Here is a 23443-nt window from a genome sequence, read left to right as displayed (position 1 = left end):
CTCTAGTTTGTTTAAAAGGGGGGAATAATGTTGTCAATTCATCATGTTAAGTATTGTTATCAGTGTATAATAAAATATATGTTTTTGTTGCCAACTAGGTTATACTAATTTTTTTTTGGCTTATGTAGTGTATTTATCGTATTTTGGTTATGTATGGTTGGGTATGACAGTTGTGTCTGAATTGATAACTGTTCGGTTTTCAATATCAGAAGATGCATTTTAGTGGACATTTCTAGACATTTATATATTTTCAGAGCAACAGGGAGTGTATTTCTGAAATTTAGCACATAAAAATTAAAAATTCATTATAGGAAATGTTTGTTCTGTAATACATTTGTTTTTATCAACACTATAGGATACTCTTGTTTCCATTCATTAAGAGGTGAAAGATGTTTATGTTTGCTGTAAAATTCCTGGTAGATACCATGCCACAATGCATGCTTGAATTATGTAATTATTTGTTGACATAAATCTCTCAACTTCAATTACTTGTATTTGCCAGATTTTCCTGGATATGGCTGTGCTTGTAGAGTCTCAAGGAGACATGCTTGATAACATTGAAACTCAGGTTTGATGTTTCTTTTCATTCTCTGCTTTCTGGACATGCCTTATTCATTTATGTGTATTGATGCTTGCTTGTTAAATTTAACTTAAATCTTTTGTTCTAATGATTAATCTATGTATTCTCTGCACACAAAGAGTGGGGAGAATCACTCGAATGATTGTACTCTGTAAAGTCTTTGGAAATGAATGTCTTATAAGCTGAATGTTTTTTTTGGTCCAGCAGTCTGTTAGCGTGACTTCATAAACTACAGGCTTAAATACTCCGATTTGAATAAGCTGTGTCAAACCAAACTCCCTTCCCACTCAGCATGTCTGTTTTCGCCTTTGCTGACATGCAGGATTGACCTAAAACTTAGTGGCCCTTTCTCCCAGAAAGGTCATGGGCTCCTTTCCTTCCCATTATACAATGTAGCTATCTCCAATGACATCCCCATCCAAAAATGCTCAAGCTCTTATGCGACCATGGATAAAAACTTAAAAGTAGTTTCCTAGCCAACCTTCTCTTCACAAAAGGAAAATAGATGCTATCTGAAGAATGACCTGACTCAATTCAAGAGTTGACTTCCCCTAGAAGAAATAGAGGACTGACCGTTGGTTGGTAAGAAAAAAGCCCTCATTTGCAGATTTGTTGGACCATGTCTAAAACAAGACATTACAGGCATGGATTTCTAATGAGTGCAAATCAGCTTGCATGGTTGATATTCTGATACACATAAGAAAATTATTTAATGGCTGTCTTCTCTGATAAAGATGAAAACGATGCAATCTTTCAGAGCAGAGTGGGACTTGGTTCCTAAATAAGGCAGGCCTTTCATGAAGCCTTGGACCCCCTGCTTTCAGCCTGACTGATGAGGTCTCAAGCACAGTTCCAGTCTGGGTCGGACTTTCTCTCTTGCTATTTTTCTATAAGAACTCCTGTAAGAAATGACTTACTATTCAATCAGCATCTATGACAAAACAATCAAATTCCATTTCCTCTCAATCCAACAACTATCTAAAAGACTGAACTCTTCCCTCGTTTTGTATTCAGGCTCAATCCAAGCTACTTTCAGGGGAAAACAAAGGGGTAAGAACAAGATATGGCTATTTGAGCATACCTTCTTGAGATTCTATTCTCTCCTCCAAAGGATGAAATCCATTAAGAGCTCTTAAAATATACAAGCTAGAGTGATTGAAGAATGATATGTCTCCTTCAGAGCATTCTTTAACTTCCACAAGGTGTAGTAATGTTTTTCACTTCTTTCACTTGCTTCTGCAAACTCTCTTCCCTTCTCCAATTTATTCAAAACAAAAGCTTATTCTCTAGCCACAGAACTTGCTGCTAGGCTAGAATGGATTGAATGAGAGTATAGGACTATAAACAAGAATGGTTTATGTATCTTTCTTCTACTTTCAGAATATGCACCCATCTCCCATCTCCTCTCCCAAGAGCTACCATCACATGTGGCTTTGAATTTACCAAACATGGCCTTTTTATGAGCTTGTCATGAGTTACCATAGCTGCCATTATGGGTCTTGGAATGACACTCCACACATGGGAGGCCCTCTTTTCCATTCCAAGAAGCTGGTTTGTCTTAAAAGTCACATACATGAGAATGAGCCTGCATTGTCTCTTTCAATGGTTGCTACAAGGGAGGCTCTTCATTTTCTAACGTGACAAGATCTAATTTTCCTGCCTTTCCCCCAAATTGATATTTAAATTTAGTACTCCACTCTCCTAGGCAAACAATGATTGTCTCCTCCTAGAGCATGTCCCATTGATCCAAGGGAAGATTCAATATTCCATGTCATCCAACATGGATATATCAACTGTCACCTAGCTTGCCACATCATTTCTTGCCATGTTTAGACTATAGTTTACGGTATAATTTTCCATTTGGAGGGGACAACATTGTTTAATATATAGCTATGCTGTTGGAAAGTCCTTGGAATCCATATGTTGTCAGCTTACCACAATTTTTCTTTTTCTCCAAGTGTTGCAGGGCATTTGTTCCCGACCATGAAAGTCTGTACTATGAGACCTAGAACAAGCTGTCACTTTGTACATACAATTGCAAACAGCAAAGCACCACTTTCTCAACACAGTACTAAATAAGGCAAAAATTTCAAAAACTACTAACGTGATTTTTGAGTGTAAATCCATCTCATTGTTGAAGTGTAAAAATAAAAGAAATATGCAATACAATGATAAGCAGATAATCTGAAAGCTGAGATATCATTGTATATCAATGTACCATGAAAATGCTAGTATATGCTTCTATCGATAACCATGAGAAGGAAATAATAAAGTAAATCTAGTCATTAGTGCATCCTTGCTAACTGAATAAAATAAATCTCGTCAAATACATGCTCACCTAAGCAGGATGATAACAACAAATTGTATGAGAGCACCAATTAATTGATACAATAATAAATAAAACAAGATATACTAATTGTGCATCCATCGATCTGCTAGATTCTCAAAATTAATTGTTTAGTAATGTAACAAAGTGTTGGTTGAAAATTTTGTACACCTCAACAGCTGTACAAAATTGTGGATTTCAGCCACAACATATGAGTAAATACTCTCCTAATTCTAAGGGAAGGCTCCCCCTATCTAAATTAATAAAAATAGACGGGACAACAATTTTCCTCCTTTCAAGAAAAACTATATTCTTTCCTCTTCACAGGAAAGAATAGCAATTAAAAGCAAATATCAGTAATAACTTGTACCATGAAATAAGAAAGAGGAAATGAAGTTTCCTGAAAACCCAAAGATTTCCGTCACTTCTTCCGGGACGGGAAAATAATACCAAGCTCAAAGTCTTGAATATCTGCGATCCTATCAACCCTTTGTAATGATAATTTTTAGAAGCAAATGCAATATATAGCAGCACAAAGTCTGCAAATAGAATGCACTTCTAAAGCTAATCTATTTGAGAATCTACCACAAACACAAAGTCTTGAGATCCTTCTCAACTTTAATTGTAATTTCTAAACTAATTCCACTTCCAATAGCTGCAACACGAAGTCTGCAATTAAATGAAGTGAAGCGCTTTCTAACAGCCTTCCACAATCTTCAAAATAAACACAAACATATATCCCAAGATGACATAAGAACACAAAGGGATAAAGCAAGACTTCAACACAAAGTCTGAAATTTCTCACTTCTCTTGTATTGCTCAAAGATAGCAAATTTACAACTATAAAGCTCAAAGTCTTTATGAGTAGAAAATCCCGCAGAGTTTTCTTGCTTTTCAAAAGATAAAAATATACAATAGACAAACTCAAGTATTTATAGGAGAGAGGTCTTGAGAAAAAAGTGGGAGGATCCCAACTAACTTGAGAAATTCTCTCAACCACCATGACTTATTCCAACTACTAACTAAGACTTATTCAAGATTACAAGTCCTATTCTAAATTGACTTGTAATCAGCTTACTTTTATTTACAAAAGTGCAAGTGATCAACTTGCAATTACAAAAGTGTTTCTACAAGTAAACTTGTCAAAAGAAAAACTACAATTCTGAAATTATAATGCTGAAATATAAACTAAGTGTTGAAAACTTTTATACGGTAGCATGTTTGGCCATGTATTTTTCGAACTTCTGGATAATTCTTTGTAGCTCATCAGGATTCGGCTCATGGGTGTTCTTAGCAACAATCACTGTTTTGACAGTAACATCACTGCAACCAAGAATTGTAGAGCTGTGCTTTTCAAGAGTGGATTGCAACCAAGATTTGAAGCAGCTCTCATTGTGGATAATTTAAGGTATAGGTGGGTGGGCCTTAACCTCAAATGCGACAATCCTAAGACATTGTAGTTGGCTGGAAACATGCCTGATGCTGACGTTGAAGGTTTCCAGGCTTGTCTCTAATTTATTTGATTTTTTAAATGATGCTTCGGGGGTTTAGATAAGGCTTGTCTCTCCCCATTGTTGGTTTCTAATTTCATGGGTTTTTTCCACAGATGCTTTCCATGAACTGAAAGTGAGGTTTCTTTATCTGGTAGGCATTGTGGAGCAGATGCAGAAGGGTTTGAAGGATGGAAATGCTGGTTTTGTTCTGATTGATATGAATCAAATTTGAATCCCTATAAAACCCCTCTCCTCATCTGGACTGTAAGTGAGCAGCAAGGGCTAAATGAGCCATCAAATACCTGGTAAGAACAGCAGGGCTGATGAGGACAATGGAAGATAACTGAAGCTGTTCCAAGCAATGCATAAGAAGGCATGCATAAGTCTGCAATCATTTTTGTTAGATTCATGGCATTATATAGGGCTTGAGTTTTGTATGATATATGTTTTCTTGGTGAAACTGTTGGATGCCATCCATATTCTTCTGTATACCACAAAGTTGACCAAACTGTTAATCTGTTTTGTTCATATTATCAAGTTTAGTACAAGGGGACGTGCCCACATTTATGTAATTAAAAAAAATTAGCATAGCCCTTGTATAAATTTTCTCAAATTTTAAATTAATATTATATTTAATATACCTTTTTTTGCCATCTCCAATTATTGGTCTCCTATTTTAAAAAAAATGGCACATTTGTACTCGTTCCTATCACCTGTACCTGATAACTATGATGTTCACATTTCATGTCAAGTTCGTAGGCTATTGGCTGCTTACAAAGCAAGCTGTGGATTTGAAGATAGATGCTGCAAATTATGTGAATCTATCGAAAAATGTGTGAGCTTCACCTGTAATTGAAGTACTAGCTTGGTCTATAAGTTATAACGTTTGAGCAAGTTGGGTGGCATGGAATTTTCAGTTGCAAAGAGAAGATTGTAAAAGCGAAATACAGAAATAGAGCTGTGTAAACACAAATTCAGCTCCAAAAAGGTGTGAATTTGTCCTTGGGAGATGCTAGATGCCCTTCAAACCCATCATATTTGACCCCGCACAAGTACTGTACAACAACTGGAGAGTTGAAAATACACAAAGAAAAAAGGCATGTATTATCATTAACTCATCTAGTTGTGCCACCAAAATGCTGGATTACTTGGTTGTCCAGGGATCTCTTTGCATCAGTCATCAAGGGCAAGGAGGTAGGAATAGTGTGGGAACAGGATGATTGCTCTAGGATTGAGTGAACTCCATCATGGGTTCCAAAGTGAGGGAATAGTGTGGGAACAGGATGAGTGCTCTAGAATTGAGTGAACTCCATCATGGGCTTCAAAGTGAGTATTCCATAGAACACACTGTGAAACACAAAGGAGACAAAGCTATCATGGGTCCCAAGGTAAGTATGCTCTAGGTTCTTTTATATACTATGAGAAGTGAAGATGTGGCAAAAATCCAAACTTTGCTTGATAGAGTACCAATCTCACATTTGCATTTGACCAACAATGGTAATTTTTCAGATTTTGCAACTTAAAATGCCAAATTACTTCCAAGGTAGGCCCAAGGAGTCGTGCACAACTCTGTAGCAACCACATAAGAGACCAACCACTTTCTTGCTTATCAAGAGTACGATTTGTTGCAAATTAACTGTTCTCACTGGTGGATCCATCTGAGGGTGCTTACAGGACTGCAACCAACGTACCATTAAAGTGTGCATACTTTTGTGAGGTCACAATCACGAGCAATATGCGGAGTCAAGAACAGACAAGGTTTACATCCTTGGCAACTATACCATGTCAGAGTAAGGATCTGGTCTGAACCTTAATGACTTGTGCAAAACAGATGGATCACTGCACAAATAGGAGAGAATAAGGAGAATGGTTGTTATGTTGAAGCGATGGATTACAAAATTGATAGCACAAGTAGCCTTTAAAGCTTTTCAAGGAAGGTTTTTTGGTCACGACTTGATGATTGCTCTTTTATTTCAAATTATGCATGACTTTCTATTTCAAACAATCAACTAGGTGTACTATGAGAGGATGTCATTCTTAATGTGTGTAGTCGTGCAACCCCAAAGGAGCACAAATATCTGGTTTTTGTCATTCACAATTGATTGCTGCAGAAACCTGAGGAGCATGAAAGCCTGGCTTTAGTTATTTATAATCAATAGTAATGCAATTCGGAGGAGCATAAACATGGTTTGTGTAATAAGGACTTGTTGACGTGTATTTTATACACAATCATACACAGAATAAAATACCAATAGGTATCTTATCCTCTCTTGAGAAAATAGTCTCTAACTGCTGAAGATCTGCAAAAAGGATCAGTTAGATGGACTCCAAGGTTCTTTTAGTGGGGTCTCCACGTGTGGACAAGCTTTTTAGTGGTATGATGTGATTTGCTGTTTCCTCCAAGGCGTCTTACGGATTCAAAAGTTCGAAGATTTTACTAGACTAAAAGGAATTTTCAAAAAATGGAAAAAGGACAGGGTTTAAGAAAGTCTAATCTAGCCTAACCCTATGAATGACTTAGCATGAATGAGATTTGGCAAGACTCAACCAACTTCAATTTTGCCATAAGATAACAACTCAATTGAAATTAGTGCGATCTTCTAGGGTAATAATGGTATTCAATGCATCAAAGACCAAGGACACTACTACGAAGGTACATATCCTAGATGCGAAAATGCTTGAAGGTTAAGGACTCAAAATGTTTTCCAGTTGACCACGCAAGGCGTTCCTACAATCAGCAAGAAGCTAGTGGTTTGGATTGCGAATCCTACCAAATATCAAATCTCACACTTAGTCTTTCAAATTAACAAACTACTTCGATTGAGCGTGATTCAAATACATCAAACAACCATGAAGATAACTCAAGAAACTTGCAACAAAACACCATAACTTCAATATTTTATTGATTTCCAAGTCATCATATACAACAATTGCTTGAATTCCTCTCTTCAAGACTCAATCTTGCTACAAAATAAAAATTGCTTCTAACTCTAATCAACTATTATCTCTCTCACTTATTCACTATTTTCTATTCTCAAATGAAATGAAAAATGGGGGTATAAATAGCATCCCCAATTACAATGAAAGGTCCAGATTGAAAGTAAATCAATGGACAAGATCATGACACCTAAACCCTAATTAGGGTTTGTTACAAATGACCTCCTTTTTACTGAACAACATTAAATACATAGCCAAATATTAAATTTGGCACAAAAATCTAGGAGGTATCAGCCAATGAGAAATAAGATGTCATGTCATCTGTAACAACCTTTCATCTAGAATCTTATTCCCTTTCCAATTCTCTTTCTTAGCATATGCAATGAATTTTGTCACGATTCCTTCGATTTCTGTGCTTGGAATCTCGGGAAGATTCTTGATACTCTCTTCTAAGTGGATAACCTGATCAAATGCATCTATAAGAGCTGTGTCCCAAGTAGGTTCAAGTTCCTTTGTTCTATCAATCAGGAGCATGGTGGCATACATCTGATCATACTGCTCATCTGTAACATCTGCGTCCTTGCGAAAGATGATCTTGATTCTATCCTCAAATTCTTGTAAATCCACATCTGTCTCGACCTCGATCCTTCTGCCAAGAATGGTACGAAGTACCTCAAATACTCTGTCCTGGATCGGATTGATCACCTCCTCAACTTGACCACATCTAACACTGATGTCCTCAAAGAGAACACTCTTTATATGGAGTAAGGTTGACCACTGAAACAAACTGTGAGAATCACCTTCTAAGATCTTCTTTTGTGCTAAAATTCTTCTGGATGTGTGTCTTATAACTTTCAAGACAGGGATGACAACGTCCTTGGTATGAGCAAATGCAGCAACTGTTGCCATCAATCTGTGAATAATCTCAAGAACTTGAATAGCCTGATGGGTGATCTTCGACATCCTTGTAACAAACTCTATGGCCACCGTGTGAGATCTATCCATCCAACTACATGTACGCTGGACCATATTCCTGAATCTTTCTGCTTCATTGATTGATTGAAGGGGCAATGCCTGCAATGGTGATCTAACTGGATCCTGACGTCCCAAAGGTTCATTGATGTGACTGAAATATGTCCTCCATGCACCGACCTCTTTCTCAAGCTTTCTATTCTTTTCTACTTCTTCTCTAAACTTGTCCTTCAATGCCTCAAATGTGTCGGTGGCATCATCTAAAGTCTGCTCTGCTGTGGAAGGTCCTAACTCAATAGTCTGTATATGATAGTCTTCTGCTAGGATCTCACCTTCATATTTGTCTGCTGCTGGTGTAGCTATCTGCAGTTTTCTAGATCCAGTCTCATCTCGAATCATCTTGGACATCTTTGTAGCCTTCTTCTTCTCTGTTGTCATATGTGAACGTCCAACAAGGCTCTCTAAATCAATTGCACTGTCCTCGTCCTCTATTACGATCACCTTAGTCAATCTTTCCTTCAACCAATCTGGGATATTCGATCTTGTCTCTTGAACTTGAATCTCTTTATGTACTATTTCTTCTTGTCTGGGAGGAGATGTCACTTCATTATCATCTTCTAAATCATAGTCTTGGAGAGATCCATCGGATGAAACATGCTGTGCCTGTCCTTCCTCCTGTCTGGCATTCTGTACCATCGATTCCATGGACTCTTCTACTCGAACTGTTCTATCCTCTGGCCTGGAAGAAGTACCTGGTGTTTGATCTTTGTTGGCACCTTGCTTTTTCTTGGAAGGCTCTTTCTTTTCTGATCTTTCCTTTCTCTTCGAACCTCTCGAATGGAGATTGCCCTCACTGGCACATCGAAGGTTACCTTCACCTGAATTCCTAGGATTAGGATTGCCTTCACTAACACTGGCTCCACCTTCGGCTGGCTTTTCTTCCAAAGTAAAAGACATGGCTATGCCCTGTTCTCTCAACTTCTGATGCTGAACGTCTACCCATCTACGAGTACAAGACAAGACTGGTGCCATCAAATCATTTAAATCCACGGCCTCGGGCTCATTCCAATTCAAACTTATTGTTTTGCTTTCTCTATCATATGAAGATTGGATGTGCCTGCCGTTGTCCTGAGCTTGGTCGGCTACTCTGTAAATCTTACATTTCCTGATGAAATCCAAAGGCAATCTAGAATGTATCTTTCGTTTCACTTCGAGATCATCTAGGAGATTCATCATAAAATCTTCAATTTGGTACTCATGTCTAAATCTTCTACCGACCATCTCCTCTAAGTGTCCATGTGGATCAAAACTATTCCTCCAAGCAAAAGATGAAAAGGGATACAAGGCTAACTCCTTCTCTGCGTCATCCATGGCTAAGACATTAGGACATACCTCAACTGAATTACCCAAAATAATAGGTACCTGAACTCCATTCTGATGTCTGTGTCTGAATGCCTTCACATATGCTGCCAACTGCCTTGTTACTTCAAGTAACACAATTCTATCTGTCGGGTACCTCGGCAACATGTATGGAGGTAAAGGACATCCATACACTCTAATGTAAGTGAACTTGGGAAACTGAATGAACCAAGCACCGTACCTCTTGATGAATTCCTGGGCATCCTGAGATAATCTGTTGTGAATCCCTCCTTGCAACGTCCTTGTGATGTTCATCGTGAAAGTATCATTGATTAACTTGTAGTTCTTCCCTGGTGGATGATGCAAGTAGGTATAGGATTCACAAACTCTGACCTCGCCGGGTCCTCTTCCAATCACTCCTCTGTGAGGTAGTCCTGCGTACTCAACGCTCCTGGTTAAGGCATAGATGACGTATGAACTCATGTGGAAGGACTTAGTAGCCCTGAGTCTTCTCAACTGTACGTCCAAGCAATGGCTAATTATCCTAGCCCAATGTATTGTACCCTTTCCTTGAACAATCACCTGGATGAAGTAAAACATCCATTTCTCAAAATAGAAGGCATGAGGTGCTCCTGTAACTCTGTTGAGCATGGTAATCAAATCTCTGTACTCCTCTTGGAAATCAATCCTGTGTGGTGTGTTCGGTACTTTGCTCAGACGGGGACGACTCTTGAGTAGCCAGTTCTTGTTGATTATGCTTAAGCAAGCATCTGGATCATCATCGTACACTGATCTGGCTCCTTCAATACTCTTGTATATCATGTCCCTGTGCTCTGGAAGATGGAAGGCTTCACTTATGGCTTCCTCTGAAAGGTACGCCAAAGTGTTTCCTTCGTTGGACACAATTGTCCTGGACTGCGGATTGTAATGACGGGCACACTCGATCATTAACTCGTGGCACTGAATGGCTGGAGGAAAACCGGCCGCCTTGATGATGCCACTCTCTATTATTCTCCGGGCGACAGGTGATGGCTTGCCGATGTAAGGGACCTCTCGGAACTTCTTCGTGCTAAAGTTCCCCAAGTTTGTATCTCCAATGTTGCTCCACTTGGACACGATCTTGGTCTCCACTTCTTCGGTCTTCTGATCTTCTTTCATGAGAGCCGAGCGACTGGTGGATGCTCCTGCCTTTGGGGTCGTCATACCTACACAACATTTCATTATAAGAACTAGATTTTGCAATAAATAACGTAAATAAGAGAGATAAATTTTAGGAAATCTCATGATAAGTCTCTAGAGTTATCATTTCCTAAAATACAACGATTGAGCTAAGGGAAATTCAAGAATCAAAATTTCAAAATTTGAAATATGACGAGGAATGAATAAAACAATAACAATTAAATCGCCATACCTCGATAGAGAGCTAACTCTAGAATGCAAAAACAAAATTCGCCTAGGCAAAATTTGAGGTATAAGATAGTCTTCAATATGATCTCCTCAAAATTGACTTTGCCACATCTGGAGAGAACGTGATCTTCAATTATTGCCTTTGACGTGGTCTCAAATGGATCTTCAAGTTCGCACAAATAAATCTCCAAGTCTTTAGCAAATTCGCCTTAGGCGTGATCTTCAAATTCGCACCACCTTTGGTTTGGAATCGCACCACCTTTGATAGCTAAGTGCGCCACCCTTGGATGAATGAAACTCGCACCACCTTTGAAGTGTCTACGCCACCTAGGATAATATTCGCACTATCTTCGAACACACTTAACACTTTCCTTCGTCTTCCTTAATTCGCATGTAGAGAGGTAAAATAATGATGTGAAAATAATAGTTTTCACCCCCCTTTATATAGCGCTCTCATCTTTCACCCCTTAGGCCGACTTGATAAAAATAAAACCATCTTTTTAAATGATTTGTAATGAAATGACAAGGCCGACCTCCATATATGAGCGCTCCAATTCGATTTTTTATTAATTAAATAATTAACTATTAATGCCTTGCGTTTTTTAAATGAGAATTTCGATTTTAAATAAAGGCAAAAAATAATTAACAAGAGATAACGCCATATTAAATGCCAAATAAAAATGGACTTTCAAATTTTAAATCGATTTAGCATTTAAGGAAATTTGAATCGTTTAATTTGGCGCCAAAAATATGAAAATAAAGGGACGTACCTCATCGCTCTGGTCCCTTGGAGAGGGACAGGAGCGATCCATGATTTTGGTCTTGATTCTTGCGTTTTCAACGTTCAACTCCTTCATTTCCACGTTCCAAATCGATCATCTGGTGGTCCTTCGAATTTGAATTTCTTTCTTGTGCGAGCAAATGCATCTTATGACCATTATCGCCCTGGTCCCTTGGAGAGGGACAGGAGCGATCTCCATGTTTTTATGTTCATCTTGTATCTTTGACCTTCGAACCTTCATTGTAAGGCGAATAATATCATTGCTTGTGTCCTTTGCGCTTACTCCATTTGTCTTCATTATGCGTTTGGACGTATTAAAGGGACCATCGCCCTTGTCCCTTGGGGAGGGACAGGAGCAATATAGTCTCCATGATCTTGGCGGCTTTTAAACTTCGATCTCCTTTGCAACGTCTTCCCAACTATGTCCCTTACCTTGCTAACCTCGCTTCGCTTTGATCTTTGTAGGAACGTGAGTGTTTTTGATAGAATCGCCTTGGTCCTTGTCCAAAGGACAGGAGCGATATGAGCTTTTACCTTGATTAGCAATGTTTGGACGTTTAAAACTCTTGTATGTTATCATCAAATGATGGCTTGAACCTTGTTTATCCTTATGGAGTCTTGACTTAACACGTACTTGAAGTAAAACGAAGGATCCAAAGCAAATCGCCCTGGTCCCTTGGAGAGGGACAGGAGCGATATAGTCTCCATGCTCAAAATGATGATCATTTCACGTTCAAAACTCTTGTTTATCATCTTGTTATCATACCATGGACCCTCTAAGACGTTGTGAACCCTTGATCTTACGTAAATCTTGCATAAAATGGCCAATATATCCAACATCGCCCTGGTCCCTTCCTGAGGGACAGGAGCGAAGTTCATCATTGCGAGCTTGTTCTTGTTTATACCAACTTGCAATTATCTTCATTGCGTGAAATGACGTCCTTTCGATCCTCTTGGTAGCTTAACACTTGCTTGTCTTTTGAAATCGATGCTTTAATGGAAATATCGCTCTGGTCCCTTCCTGAGGGACAGGAGCGAACTAGGCATTTAACACTGGTATGGACGTCCCAAAAATCTTCAATTTATATTCAATGTGTTCATCTCATGTCCTCCTTTGTTTTTGAACGTAAACTTGCCTTGACCTTTGTCTGGATTTTGCAAAATGAAGGAAATCGCTCTGGTCCCTGGGAGAGGGACGAGAGCTACAAGGTACCTCGCCCTGGTCCCTTGGAGAGGGACAGGAGCGATTTGGTCAATGTAGGTCATTCTCCTTCGTTTTTTGCATATCAAATTATATTCATTTGGCAAAGTATCTTCCTTCGGACGTCCTCAAATCATTAAACTCTCGAAATCTTGCAAGGACAAGGCGAAATTTGAATTGTAGCTCCGGTCCTTCACTGAGGGACAGGAGCGATTTTCTTCCTGGAGGCATTTCTGTGCTCATGAAAATCTTCAATTTATATTCAATGGAAAGATCTCGTCGTTCTCCATCACTTCAAACGTAAAATTTGTCTGGACTCTGCAAGGATGAAGAGATATTTGAAATTGAGCTCCCGTCCTTCACTGAGGGACAGGAGCGATTTTGCTCCTACAGGCCAAATAACAAGATTTTTCACATTTTAACACTTCACGAGGCGAAAACAAATCAATTCCAATGCCGAGGATCAAAATTCAAAAAGGTCAAAATTTGGTCAAAATATTCAATCGGACAAAAATTCACATTGACGGTCAACACTTAGACAAATTTAAGCTCTGTATGAACATTCTAATTGAAAATTAGACCATTTTGGTGAAATCATTGCATTCAAAATTTGCATTCCGGAAAAGAAGCTCAAAAGCTCTCAAAAAACAACTGGATTTTGGCTTGAAAAGGCAAAATTTAAAACCCTAAGGCTTGGCCCTAAATCCAGACAACCAACCAACTAGCAAAATCCTAAAAACAAAAGCGAAAACGAGCGAAAAACAAGCAAAAAGAGGGGGTCCCCATTTGCGATGGGGCGATGTGTGAAATGGTCACAACAGGACTGCTTAAGCAATTTCTAAGACCGAAGTACTCTTTCACTGAGCTGAGACTAAGAGTAGCTATAGAAACAGACATGCACTGCTCCAGGAGCATCTTTTTAATTTGTATAAAAGGTAACCACAAATAAGAACAAAAGAGAGAACAATCCAGTTGGATCTTCCCAAATTTCCCTAGATGTGCTTGGAGGCATCTTAAATTGGATCATCTAGCTGCTTTCTTTTTTATTTGTTGTACTATAGAGATATTTGGTTACCATCTATTAACTGCGAGTCCATCACCTTTTTGAGGTTAGATGACATATATTTCAGATAATGCATGTTCCTGTTTTCACTCCTTTTCATCTGTTATTCTTTTCCCCGAGGTACTCCTGACCTCCTGAAGTACTCCTAACTTCCTGAGGTACTACAATTTCCAGTTTGGAGTGGCCCAAACTGAAAAGAAGGATGAAGCAATTGGTGAGTCAAGCTATGGGCTGAATGAATCCTATACAGAAATTCTTAGATACAACTCAATTTTGTAGCACAAAAGTTTTCTGGGATTCATGAATATTTTTGTCTTATTTCCTAGTAACACTACCTTGAACCCTGATGTGTCTGGTTAAATTGCTTTATTTCAAAGCTGCAGCTGGTCTAGATACAGTTAACTTTCACTGATAACCATGGACAGTTATTAAAGTCTCTTAGAAACTTTATCCCAATTTACAACCAAATCTAGACATGAAGAATGTTCTTTTGAAAGTATACCGCGTCTTTGTAAAAAATGTCATTTATCATTCTCATTTAACATATTATGTGGGCTCAATTTTTAATAGCTGAATCTGGCTTTCGCAAACAACCCAAGTCTAGAGGGAACCTTTGCCAACACTGGTATTTTAAAGGTTATTTTTTTTTCCTCTGCTTCCATGTTAGTTTGACATGGTCCTGGTTGTACTTGCATTAGATTCTTTGCCATGCAAATAGCATGGACTCTTGGAAAATAGGGATGAAACTAAATTCCATATATTATCTTTGGATTGTGTTGTCCTCATTTTTGTTTTAAAAAATGAAGGACCATTACATAAAATTTTTGTCAAAAAATGGAAATTTTACTCTATGGCACGCTTCCCGAGGCAGAATTTCACCTAATCCTCAGTCCATCCTCGAGCTGCGTTTCAAATTTAGTCACATTCTGGGTTCGTTTGCTATGTCTTTCCTTCAATTTTGGGTTTTTTCTCCCTGACTGCAGGTGGGAAATTTTCCTTGAATTGCAAGTTATAATGATTTTCCTTTGTTTTGGTCTTTGTAGGGAAATTTTTGGCTAATTACAAATGCACTTTATTGAAAAATAAGAACTTGTAATTTGCTTTTTATTTCCCCCTTGTTGCTTTTTGGTTATTTAAGTTATGATAAAGATTTTTTGGATAAGTTACAAGTTTACTTGTAATTATTTTGAAAAACCCCTATTTTAATGTCTTTTGCTTGTAATAGGGATTTTTAACCTCTGTTACATATGTGCAAGTTATTAAAACTTGTTGTAGGGATTTTATTTTCCATTTACAAGTAAAATGTAACTTGCACATCTCTCTCCAAAGCCCGATTTTGCCTAGAAATGAAATAAAGTGACATTTAAAACTTGCTATTTTGCCCAAAAAACCCGATTTTCTATATAAAGTGCATTTTAGGGAATTTTGAACTTGTAATTGCATTTTTAACACCCGATTTTGCCTTGTTGATGAAAACGTGCAATTTTAAACTTGCTATTTCATCCAAGAAACCCGATTTTCACAAATGCATGCAATTTTGAACTTGTTATTTCATCCAAGAAACCCGACCAGCCAAGAGAAACGTTTTTGTTGAAGATTTCAAGCAAATTTTGTGGAGAAATTCAAGGAGTAAGAAGGCGATTTTGTAGCAAGGCGATTTATGTGAGTTGAAGAACACGTTGCTGCTGTTTTTGTGATGATTTACCCTTGTTTTCTGCAAAAACGGTTTACCACGTGGTTCCTTGAATCCACATTTTGGGTGATTTTAACTCCATAAACTTGCAATCTCCTAAGGTGTTTTTGTCTTCCATACCTAGGCGTTGAAGTTGGAAAGAGGTTTGGTCACTTCTTGTGCCATTTTAGATGCATTTGATGCCACGTTTTTCCCACGTGATCCTTCAAAGGCTGCGTTTTGGAGGGTTTTGATGCCATGTTTTCATCTCTCCCTTAGGCGTTTTGCTTTGGGACTCTTAGGGGTGATTCCTCTTTGGCATTTGGCTCTTCAAACTTGCATTTGGTGCCACGATTTGCTGCAAATAATGTTTTTCAAAACGTGGCAAGGGTTCTGGGAGTTCATTCATTGCTTATTTAAGGGATTGTTGTCTTCATTCAAAGATTAATCATCTTGTTGAAAGAAGCATTTTCAGATTGGAGCAAGGTATGATTTCTTTCCTTTTCTTGTTTCATTTTCTTGTTCTCTTATTTTCTTATTCTCCTTTTTAGTTGTAAATTTGTAAATATGTCGTTTTTTCCCCAAAAATCGGTTTTGTGAGAGAGATTTTCCCCCTTGATAAGCAATTTTTGAATTGCATTGATCTTCCCCATTTTCCCTCTTTATTTGTATTCGGGATTTTAAATCCTGATTACAAGTTGGATGAAAATCATTGTTCTTCCCTTACGGTTAAAATTTTTAAACATCTTTTGTTGAAATTCCAAGTTGCAAAGATGAAAAATGCCCATCCTTCCAAAATCGGGTTTTTAGAACCGGATTGCATGTTCAAATTTCTTCCCATTTTCATGAAAATGTCATTCCCAAAATCTTTCCATTTTTATCCACCCATAACGCCTATATCCGTTCTTTCCGTTCACGTCATTTCCCGCAAGTCTAATTCCCATTTTTTCACCCATTTCTCCATTTACCATTTTACAAGTATACTTGCATTCGGGTTTTAAAAATCCGATTGCATGTGCATTCTTCCCAAACATGTATACTTGTAAAATTTTCCCCAAGATCCGAAATTGGTCAAAGTCAAGATTCTTGGCATTTCCCATTTATTTCCCCTCTTTCTCTCACAAAATCTTGAAGTGCAAGGGTTGGAGTTCTTCCCATTTGAAGAAGGAAAAATGTTAGTTGCAGCTGATTATGATGTTGCCTTAACACTTTTAAGTCTTCATCGCAGTATACCAGGTTGTCCTTCAATGTCAGATATGTCGTCATCTCCAATTCTGAAGAAGATGAAGTATAAATATGATAAGTACCAAAATGAGGTTTCACCTTCTCAAGTCTCTTCTCCTTTGGATTGCATAAAAGATACAGTGATAGGGCATGTGGACATGTCAGAATTTGTCAAAAGGGTAGAGGATCCGCAAAATAGCAATATGCAGTTGCTGTTGGACAGCCATATCCATCACGCATCTTCTTTTCCAGTGGCTGCTCTAGAACCTGAATTTGTTCTCGCTTGCACCCATCACTTTGACAAGGAGACAAGAAACATTAAAAATAATGATGGTGAAGCAATAATCCGCCTTGACACAATTGAGAAAGTCTTCAGAATACCACCGACACCTGTTTATATGGAGATCTCCAAAGATAGTGCAGCTGAGTACTATGTGATAAGGGAAAAAGATTGCAAACGTCATATTAACAGGTGGATTCATGAGCCACGAGCCGCCTTCTCAAGGTGGGCTAAGTTATACCGCTGTGACTTCAAATGGGAGATTGGGGACATCATTACTCTCAGCAGGATAATGGGTCTTGAACATTCTAATGTTTTTGAGCCCTGGATGTACCAGTTCGTCATGTTCATAAGGCAGTCCCATCATATATCATGGGGAGAAGTCATCAGCGATGCCTTGTGCGAACAACTTGCAGTAGTCTCCTCCACTATGACTTTCTATATGAATTCATACTTAGTGTATCTGGCAGCATCACTCAGACATTTTCCTGGTCTTTCTACCAAGGGTGACCACTCGCTTATACCGGTATGGGAATACTATGATCAACTGCCTTTGAGACCCAGCAAATTGCATTTCAGAAGAGTTCAAGATGCATTCTTCGGTTACTTCATGTGTCTGTTTGACAAAACTCTGAAGATCAAAAGGGTATCAGATGAGGCATGGGAAAGAGTGAACGAGTATGGATGCTTGTTTCTTCAATTCCCGACCTTTACCTAGATGAGAGTCGGATGCTATAGTGGACTACCATACATGCTCCCTAGATACCCAACTGATAAGATCATTCTTATGGAGTTGGGAAGACAGATCATGGCTGTCCACGCTCATCAGTTTATCAGACATAAGGTTGGAATGGGGATTTCTACAACAAACCCATTAAAAATTGGCCGGTATTCTCTTGTCACATTCCTCAAAGCCAAGGCTATGGAGACAAAGATGCAGGAAATTAAGCTCAAAAGGTTCAAGTCCAGAGCCGATTTTGATCACCGGGGTATGAAGGAAAAGATCAAAAAATCCTTCATGCACGTGCATCGTATTGAGGATATCTGGGTAGATCTCCGTACAGAAGTGGAAGTTCTAAAGATGGATTACTGTAGGCTCACTGTTGAGCAAGTTGTTGATTTGAACTTGGTGGATATTCCACAAGGGATGATTGAGGATGGGCATGTACTTGATCCTGAATATATTTCACGAAGGGTTGAGGAAGCTCCACTTCCTTTAATCCAATGGTCACACAAGGAGTGCATATCCATTCTTGAGAGATTTCAGCCTATCTTGGCTAACACCAACGCTTGGCTGAAAAGTAATGATGTTAGACTCATCAAAATCAAGGTTGGGAAAGAAGATGATTCTATGGGGCCTCTTGGACATAAGTCTGAGATTCAGGTTGATAACAAGGAAGGCGCATCATCTTCTGGCACTAGGATCAAATTGCGAGTTAGTCGGGCAGTAGTGCTTCCTCCTGAGGAGGCGACAGTTCGTGGGAAGGAAAAGTCGCGGTTTCATGTTCAGGTGATCGATCTTGATAATCCAAAAGAAGGGCAGCAATCTGATGATGCTCCTAAGTCTCCATCTTCGGACTCACCTCATGAGATCCCTTCCTCAGTTTCTATTGAGATGCCCCTTTCTCCTCCTGACACAATGGTGGAAGAGTCTCCTCAGAATGGCGTTCCTATTTCAGCATACGAGCCACCCCCTGATCATCAACAAGAGAGTGTGCTGGAAGTTCCTGAAGATACTCCTGCATGTATCTAGCTGTCAGAGATTGATACCTTCACTTCTGGCTTTGAAGAATTTATGAGGCAATCTTCATGCCCATTGGTCACTGAGCAAACTGTGGTCGCCATCCAAACAAACACTCCTCCTAGGATGACCACAGTTGTTCAAACAGAAACTGCTTCTCCTTTGCTTGCAGCTGTTACTGAAGGAGAGTTAATGACTTTACCTCCATGGCTTAGTTCTTTTACCCTAAAAAGGAAGAAGCAAGAAATCTCACCTGATGCCTTTGATTATCACCAACTTAAACAGTCTAGACCCAAGGTTGCTAAAAAGGCCAAGACTATCTCCAGAGTAACTGTTGACAACAACAAGATGAAGGTAGCTGAAATTGTTGAACCCCTTGCAAATAAGCCACTTGAAGAGATGTCAGCTGCTGATTACAAAGTTACAAGGATAGAATTGGGTAAGCAAACGCATGAGGTGATTAAACATGATGCTTAGTTTTCTGTAGCTTCACTAGTACAACGGTGCGATGAACTTTTAGCTAAGAAAGACAAGCTAGAAGAGGACAACCGACAACTTCTTGCAGCTGTTCGTAAAATCACAAAACATACTGGTGAAGTGAGTAATCCTTCAAGTTCTACCGAGGCACGAGAATCAATTCGTAGTGTTGAAAGGGCTGCTCAGAAAGTACAAGCATTAGATTCTTGGGTTGATCAGCTTCATAATCTATGTGCACAAATGCTGAAAGACATTTTTCAGATGATGTCTAAGTTGGAGACTATTGAAGAGAAATTGAGTCATACCTCTGACGCTTTTAAAAAGAATCTGGAAAGTGTTGAAGGTAGTTTGACAATCCGGCGCACCATGCCCCAACAACAGTTTAGTTTCTACAGGAGCATGCCATTATCCCTTCCAAGGTCATGTACTTGGAATTTGAAGGGCTTCTGGAAAATAAGGCCCTTGTTCTTAAATCCCTCATTGAGGAGATTGGTGATGCAATGAGATTACGGGGTGAAGTTTTCCAAGATATTGTTTCTCATTGTGAAAAGACCGCTTGCAACATAATAAGTCAGGATGGAGAGCTGATACCAGAAGAAGTTCTTGCAGATTTACAGATAAGGATTCATAATGAATGGAGGAGCGAACAATTCTCAGCTGCTTCAATTCAAATTTTGATGAAACACCAAATCTTTTTGCATGAAATTCAGTCCATCTTGGAGAAGAACAACTCTATGCTCCTCCGATGCCATGATACCATTGTGAAGACCATGGTTGTTGCCAAGAACACCCATGAACCGGATCTCGATGAACTATGAATGATCATCCAGAAGTTTGAAGGATTCATGTCTTCACGTGCTGCAGCTTAAGTGTTTTTCAACACTTAGTTGTATTTTTCTAGAATTGTAATCTTTTAGTTGTAGTATTTCTTTTGACAAGTTACATGTAAAAGCTTTTTTGTAAAATGCAAGTTAAGTCTTTACTTGCACTTTTGTAATTACATGTAAGACAACTACAAGTTGTGTTCAGTTAGGACTGTAGTTGGAATAAGTTTTAGTTAGTTATTGAATAAGTCTTGGTGGTTGAGAGAATTTCTCAAGTTAGTTGGGATCCTCTCACCTTTTTCTCACGACTCCTCTTCTATAAATACTTGAGGGGTCTATTGTAATTTTATTTTTTGGGAAAGCAAGCAAAAACTCTACCAAATTTACAAGAAAGAAGTCTTTGAACTTTTATGTGTGAATTCAAGAATTGAAAGAAATATAAGGAAATTGCTCAAGCTTTGAGTCTTTGTGCTACATTCTTGAGTTTGTGTTCCATATTATCTTTCTTGCAAGTGTTTCTTCAAAGAACTTAATCGAATTTGATTTGCAGTCTTTGTGTTGCAAGTATTTGAGGTTAATATAGATTAGAATAAATATTCTTTTAAGAAAAGCTATAAGTCTTTGTGCTTGCACTTATTCTTAAGAGAATTTAGGAGCAGATTTTGTGAAAAATAGCTGTAAGTCTTTGAGCTTGTACTACTTCCCACTATTTTATATAGGAAAGAATAATATATTCCAGTCTTTGAGCTGTTGTAATTTGTTCTTGATAACATTAGTGTAGAAAAGGGTAGATAGGACTTCACATAATCAAGTCTTTGAGCTTGATATTGCTGTCCCGTCCCGAAGGAAGTGATGAAAGTCTTTGAGCTTTCAGGAAACTTCATTTCCTTTCTCTCATTTCATTTCAAAAGTTGTTATTGCTGTTTTATGTCAAATCGCTATCACTTTTCTGTGAAGAGAAAAGGATATTGTCTTTCTTGAAAGAAGAAGAAAGATTGTTGTCCCATCCTATTTTATTTTTAAAGTTGTAGTTAGATAGGGGGAGCCTTCCCTTAATTAGGAGAGTTTTACTCACACGCTGTGGTTGAAACCACAATTTTGTATATTTCCCCAAGTGGACAAAATTTTCAACCAACAGATTGAAATATTCTTTTCTTCAGCTTTCCTTTATAGTGACTGTAAAAGGCAATTAATTTTTATTATATTTAAAGGAACAAAAAAATCTAAGTTACTTGTTGAGGTTGTCGAATGGCTGCATGGGGGTGCAATATGCAGATATCGCTAATTTTTTGCGGGCTTTATTTGTTTTGTTTCTTGTGTACAAAAGAGTGTGTGTGTGTGTGTGGGGAGCTTTATTTGTTTTGGTTTTTCTGTACAAAAACATGTGTAATTATACGCACACCCCCACACACAAATATAATAAATTCAAAGAAAAAGTGAAGAAATTAAAACAGGCTCTGCTCATACCCAGAACAAATTGAACCTGAATCCAAATCTGGAATGAACTGATTTCAGATCTGTGGCTTTTCCCAGCAGCCTGGTAATATAACAAAAAATCTCAGTTACAAGCAACCATGATATTTTGCAGGGTGAAGAAGTGATCTTTGGTCATTCTCATCTGGACTTTCTTTATTCAGTCAAGGTTTTCTTTTTCCTGTTTTCTGTATCCATGGCCCATTTACAAATAGAAGTTTGGTAAGACAGTAAAGGCAGGTCGTAGTGCAAGTATGAGGAGCAGCAGAAAGAAGTCCTTTGAGGAAGAAAAGGATCTCCAAGACTTTGTTAAACTTCATGAGAGTTTCTACCAGCAAGAGCTGGAGGCTGCAGAAATCCTGAAACGGCTGTAGCTTTGGGTGGTTCGTTATTTTGTTTTAGTTGTTTGCTGGTTTTTAGTTCGGATGGCCTGTTCTTTTTGCTGATGGTGTCTGGGTTCACTTTTAGTGAATGTTTTTCTGTGTTTTAGCTAATCTTCTGCTGATTGTAAAAGGTTCCGGGACCCCTTCAAAGCCTGTTTTACCTATCTAATAAAAAATATTTTTATGACATTTTTCTTTTCAAGTTGACAATTGTTGATGTTTGCATTCATTCATATGATATCTGTGTTCTCTACATTTAAAAACATTCATGCTTCTTATATTTTGAGGTAAAATATATTGATGTTTTCATTCATCTATTCAATAATCTTTGAATGAGATTAATCATGCTAGTTGGCATGTCAATGTTCCGTGCATGTTATTGATTAAGTCGTCAGTTTATATATGCTAATGTAAACTTCAATGCAAATTGGATTTGCTTCAGGTTTCAAATGCTGTGGACCATGTGCAATCAGGAACTGTAGCTCTTCAAAAGGCCAAGAGTTTACAGCGGAATTCAAGGAAGTGGATGTGTATTGCCATTATAATTCTTTTGATTATTGTTGTCATTATAGTTCTTGCAGTAATTAAGCCATGGACCGGCAGCAAAAAAGCTTAGAGAGTGTAGTTTGGTGTACTGATAATTTCTTGTAGATTTGTGTGAGAATTTCAGGTAACTGCACCTGAAATCTTGTAGTCTGAGCTGCTATTTCAATATGTTTTGAAACTGTTCAGATTACTAAAGTTTCAGTTTTTCCGGTCATCATCAAAGCCTTACACTCTTGTCGCTTTGTGTTATTTATAGTAGGCATCCCATTCTTGTTTCTTCGAGATGACCACTCTTCACAAGATATGTCATTGAATGTAATGCACCCATTTGTTGCATCTTCAATACCTTGTCTACTTTCAAGGCATTTGTTTTGAATTCTTTGATAAGATTTTAAATTTGAAAATGCAATAATTGGACCATTCTACTTCTTTCTTTATTTTTGTAATTGATAGGGTTCATCTTTAGTCCAGAACAACATAGATAATGCAAACCAAGACTCTGATTTGTGTTAGTATTGTAGAAATTAGAAGTTCAAATAACACTTTTCCCTCTTGTTTTAGACCACTTTCGACACATATTTATGATCTTAAAGGGGGTCGTTCTAGAAATAGCTAGTTTGGACACATGTTTATCAATGTTCGATAGAGATGTGCCCCCCCCCAAAAAAACAAAACAAAAAACCTGCGTCCCCTATAGGGGGATG

General features: G+C 38.2%; 1 protein-coding gene across 1 annotated transcript in view; it reads left to right on the top strand.

Annotated features, from left to right (window-relative positions):
- Positions 1 to 23168, top strand: part of LOC131043995 (syntaxin-132) — a 116025-nt gene extending 92857 nt beyond the window's left edge. The window contains exons 12-13 of the mRNA XM_057977263.2: positions 503 to 568; positions 22636 to 23168. Coding sequence (XP_057833246.1) covers positions 503 to 568; positions 22636 to 22809 — 240 coding nt within the window. The 3' untranslated portion in view covers positions 22810 to 23168. The remainder of the gene's footprint in view (positions 1 to 502; positions 569 to 22635) is intronic.
- Positions 23169 to 23443: the final 275 nt, after the last annotated feature.

Source organism: Cryptomeria japonica, chromosome 6 (assembly GCF_030272615.1).
Source record: "Cryptomeria japonica chromosome 6, Sugi_1.0, whole genome shotgun sequence".
Lineage (NCBI taxonomy): Eukaryota > Viridiplantae > Streptophyta > Pinopsida > Cupressales > Cupressaceae > Cryptomeria > Cryptomeria japonica.
This window is presented reverse-complemented; position numbering and strand designations above follow the sequence as displayed.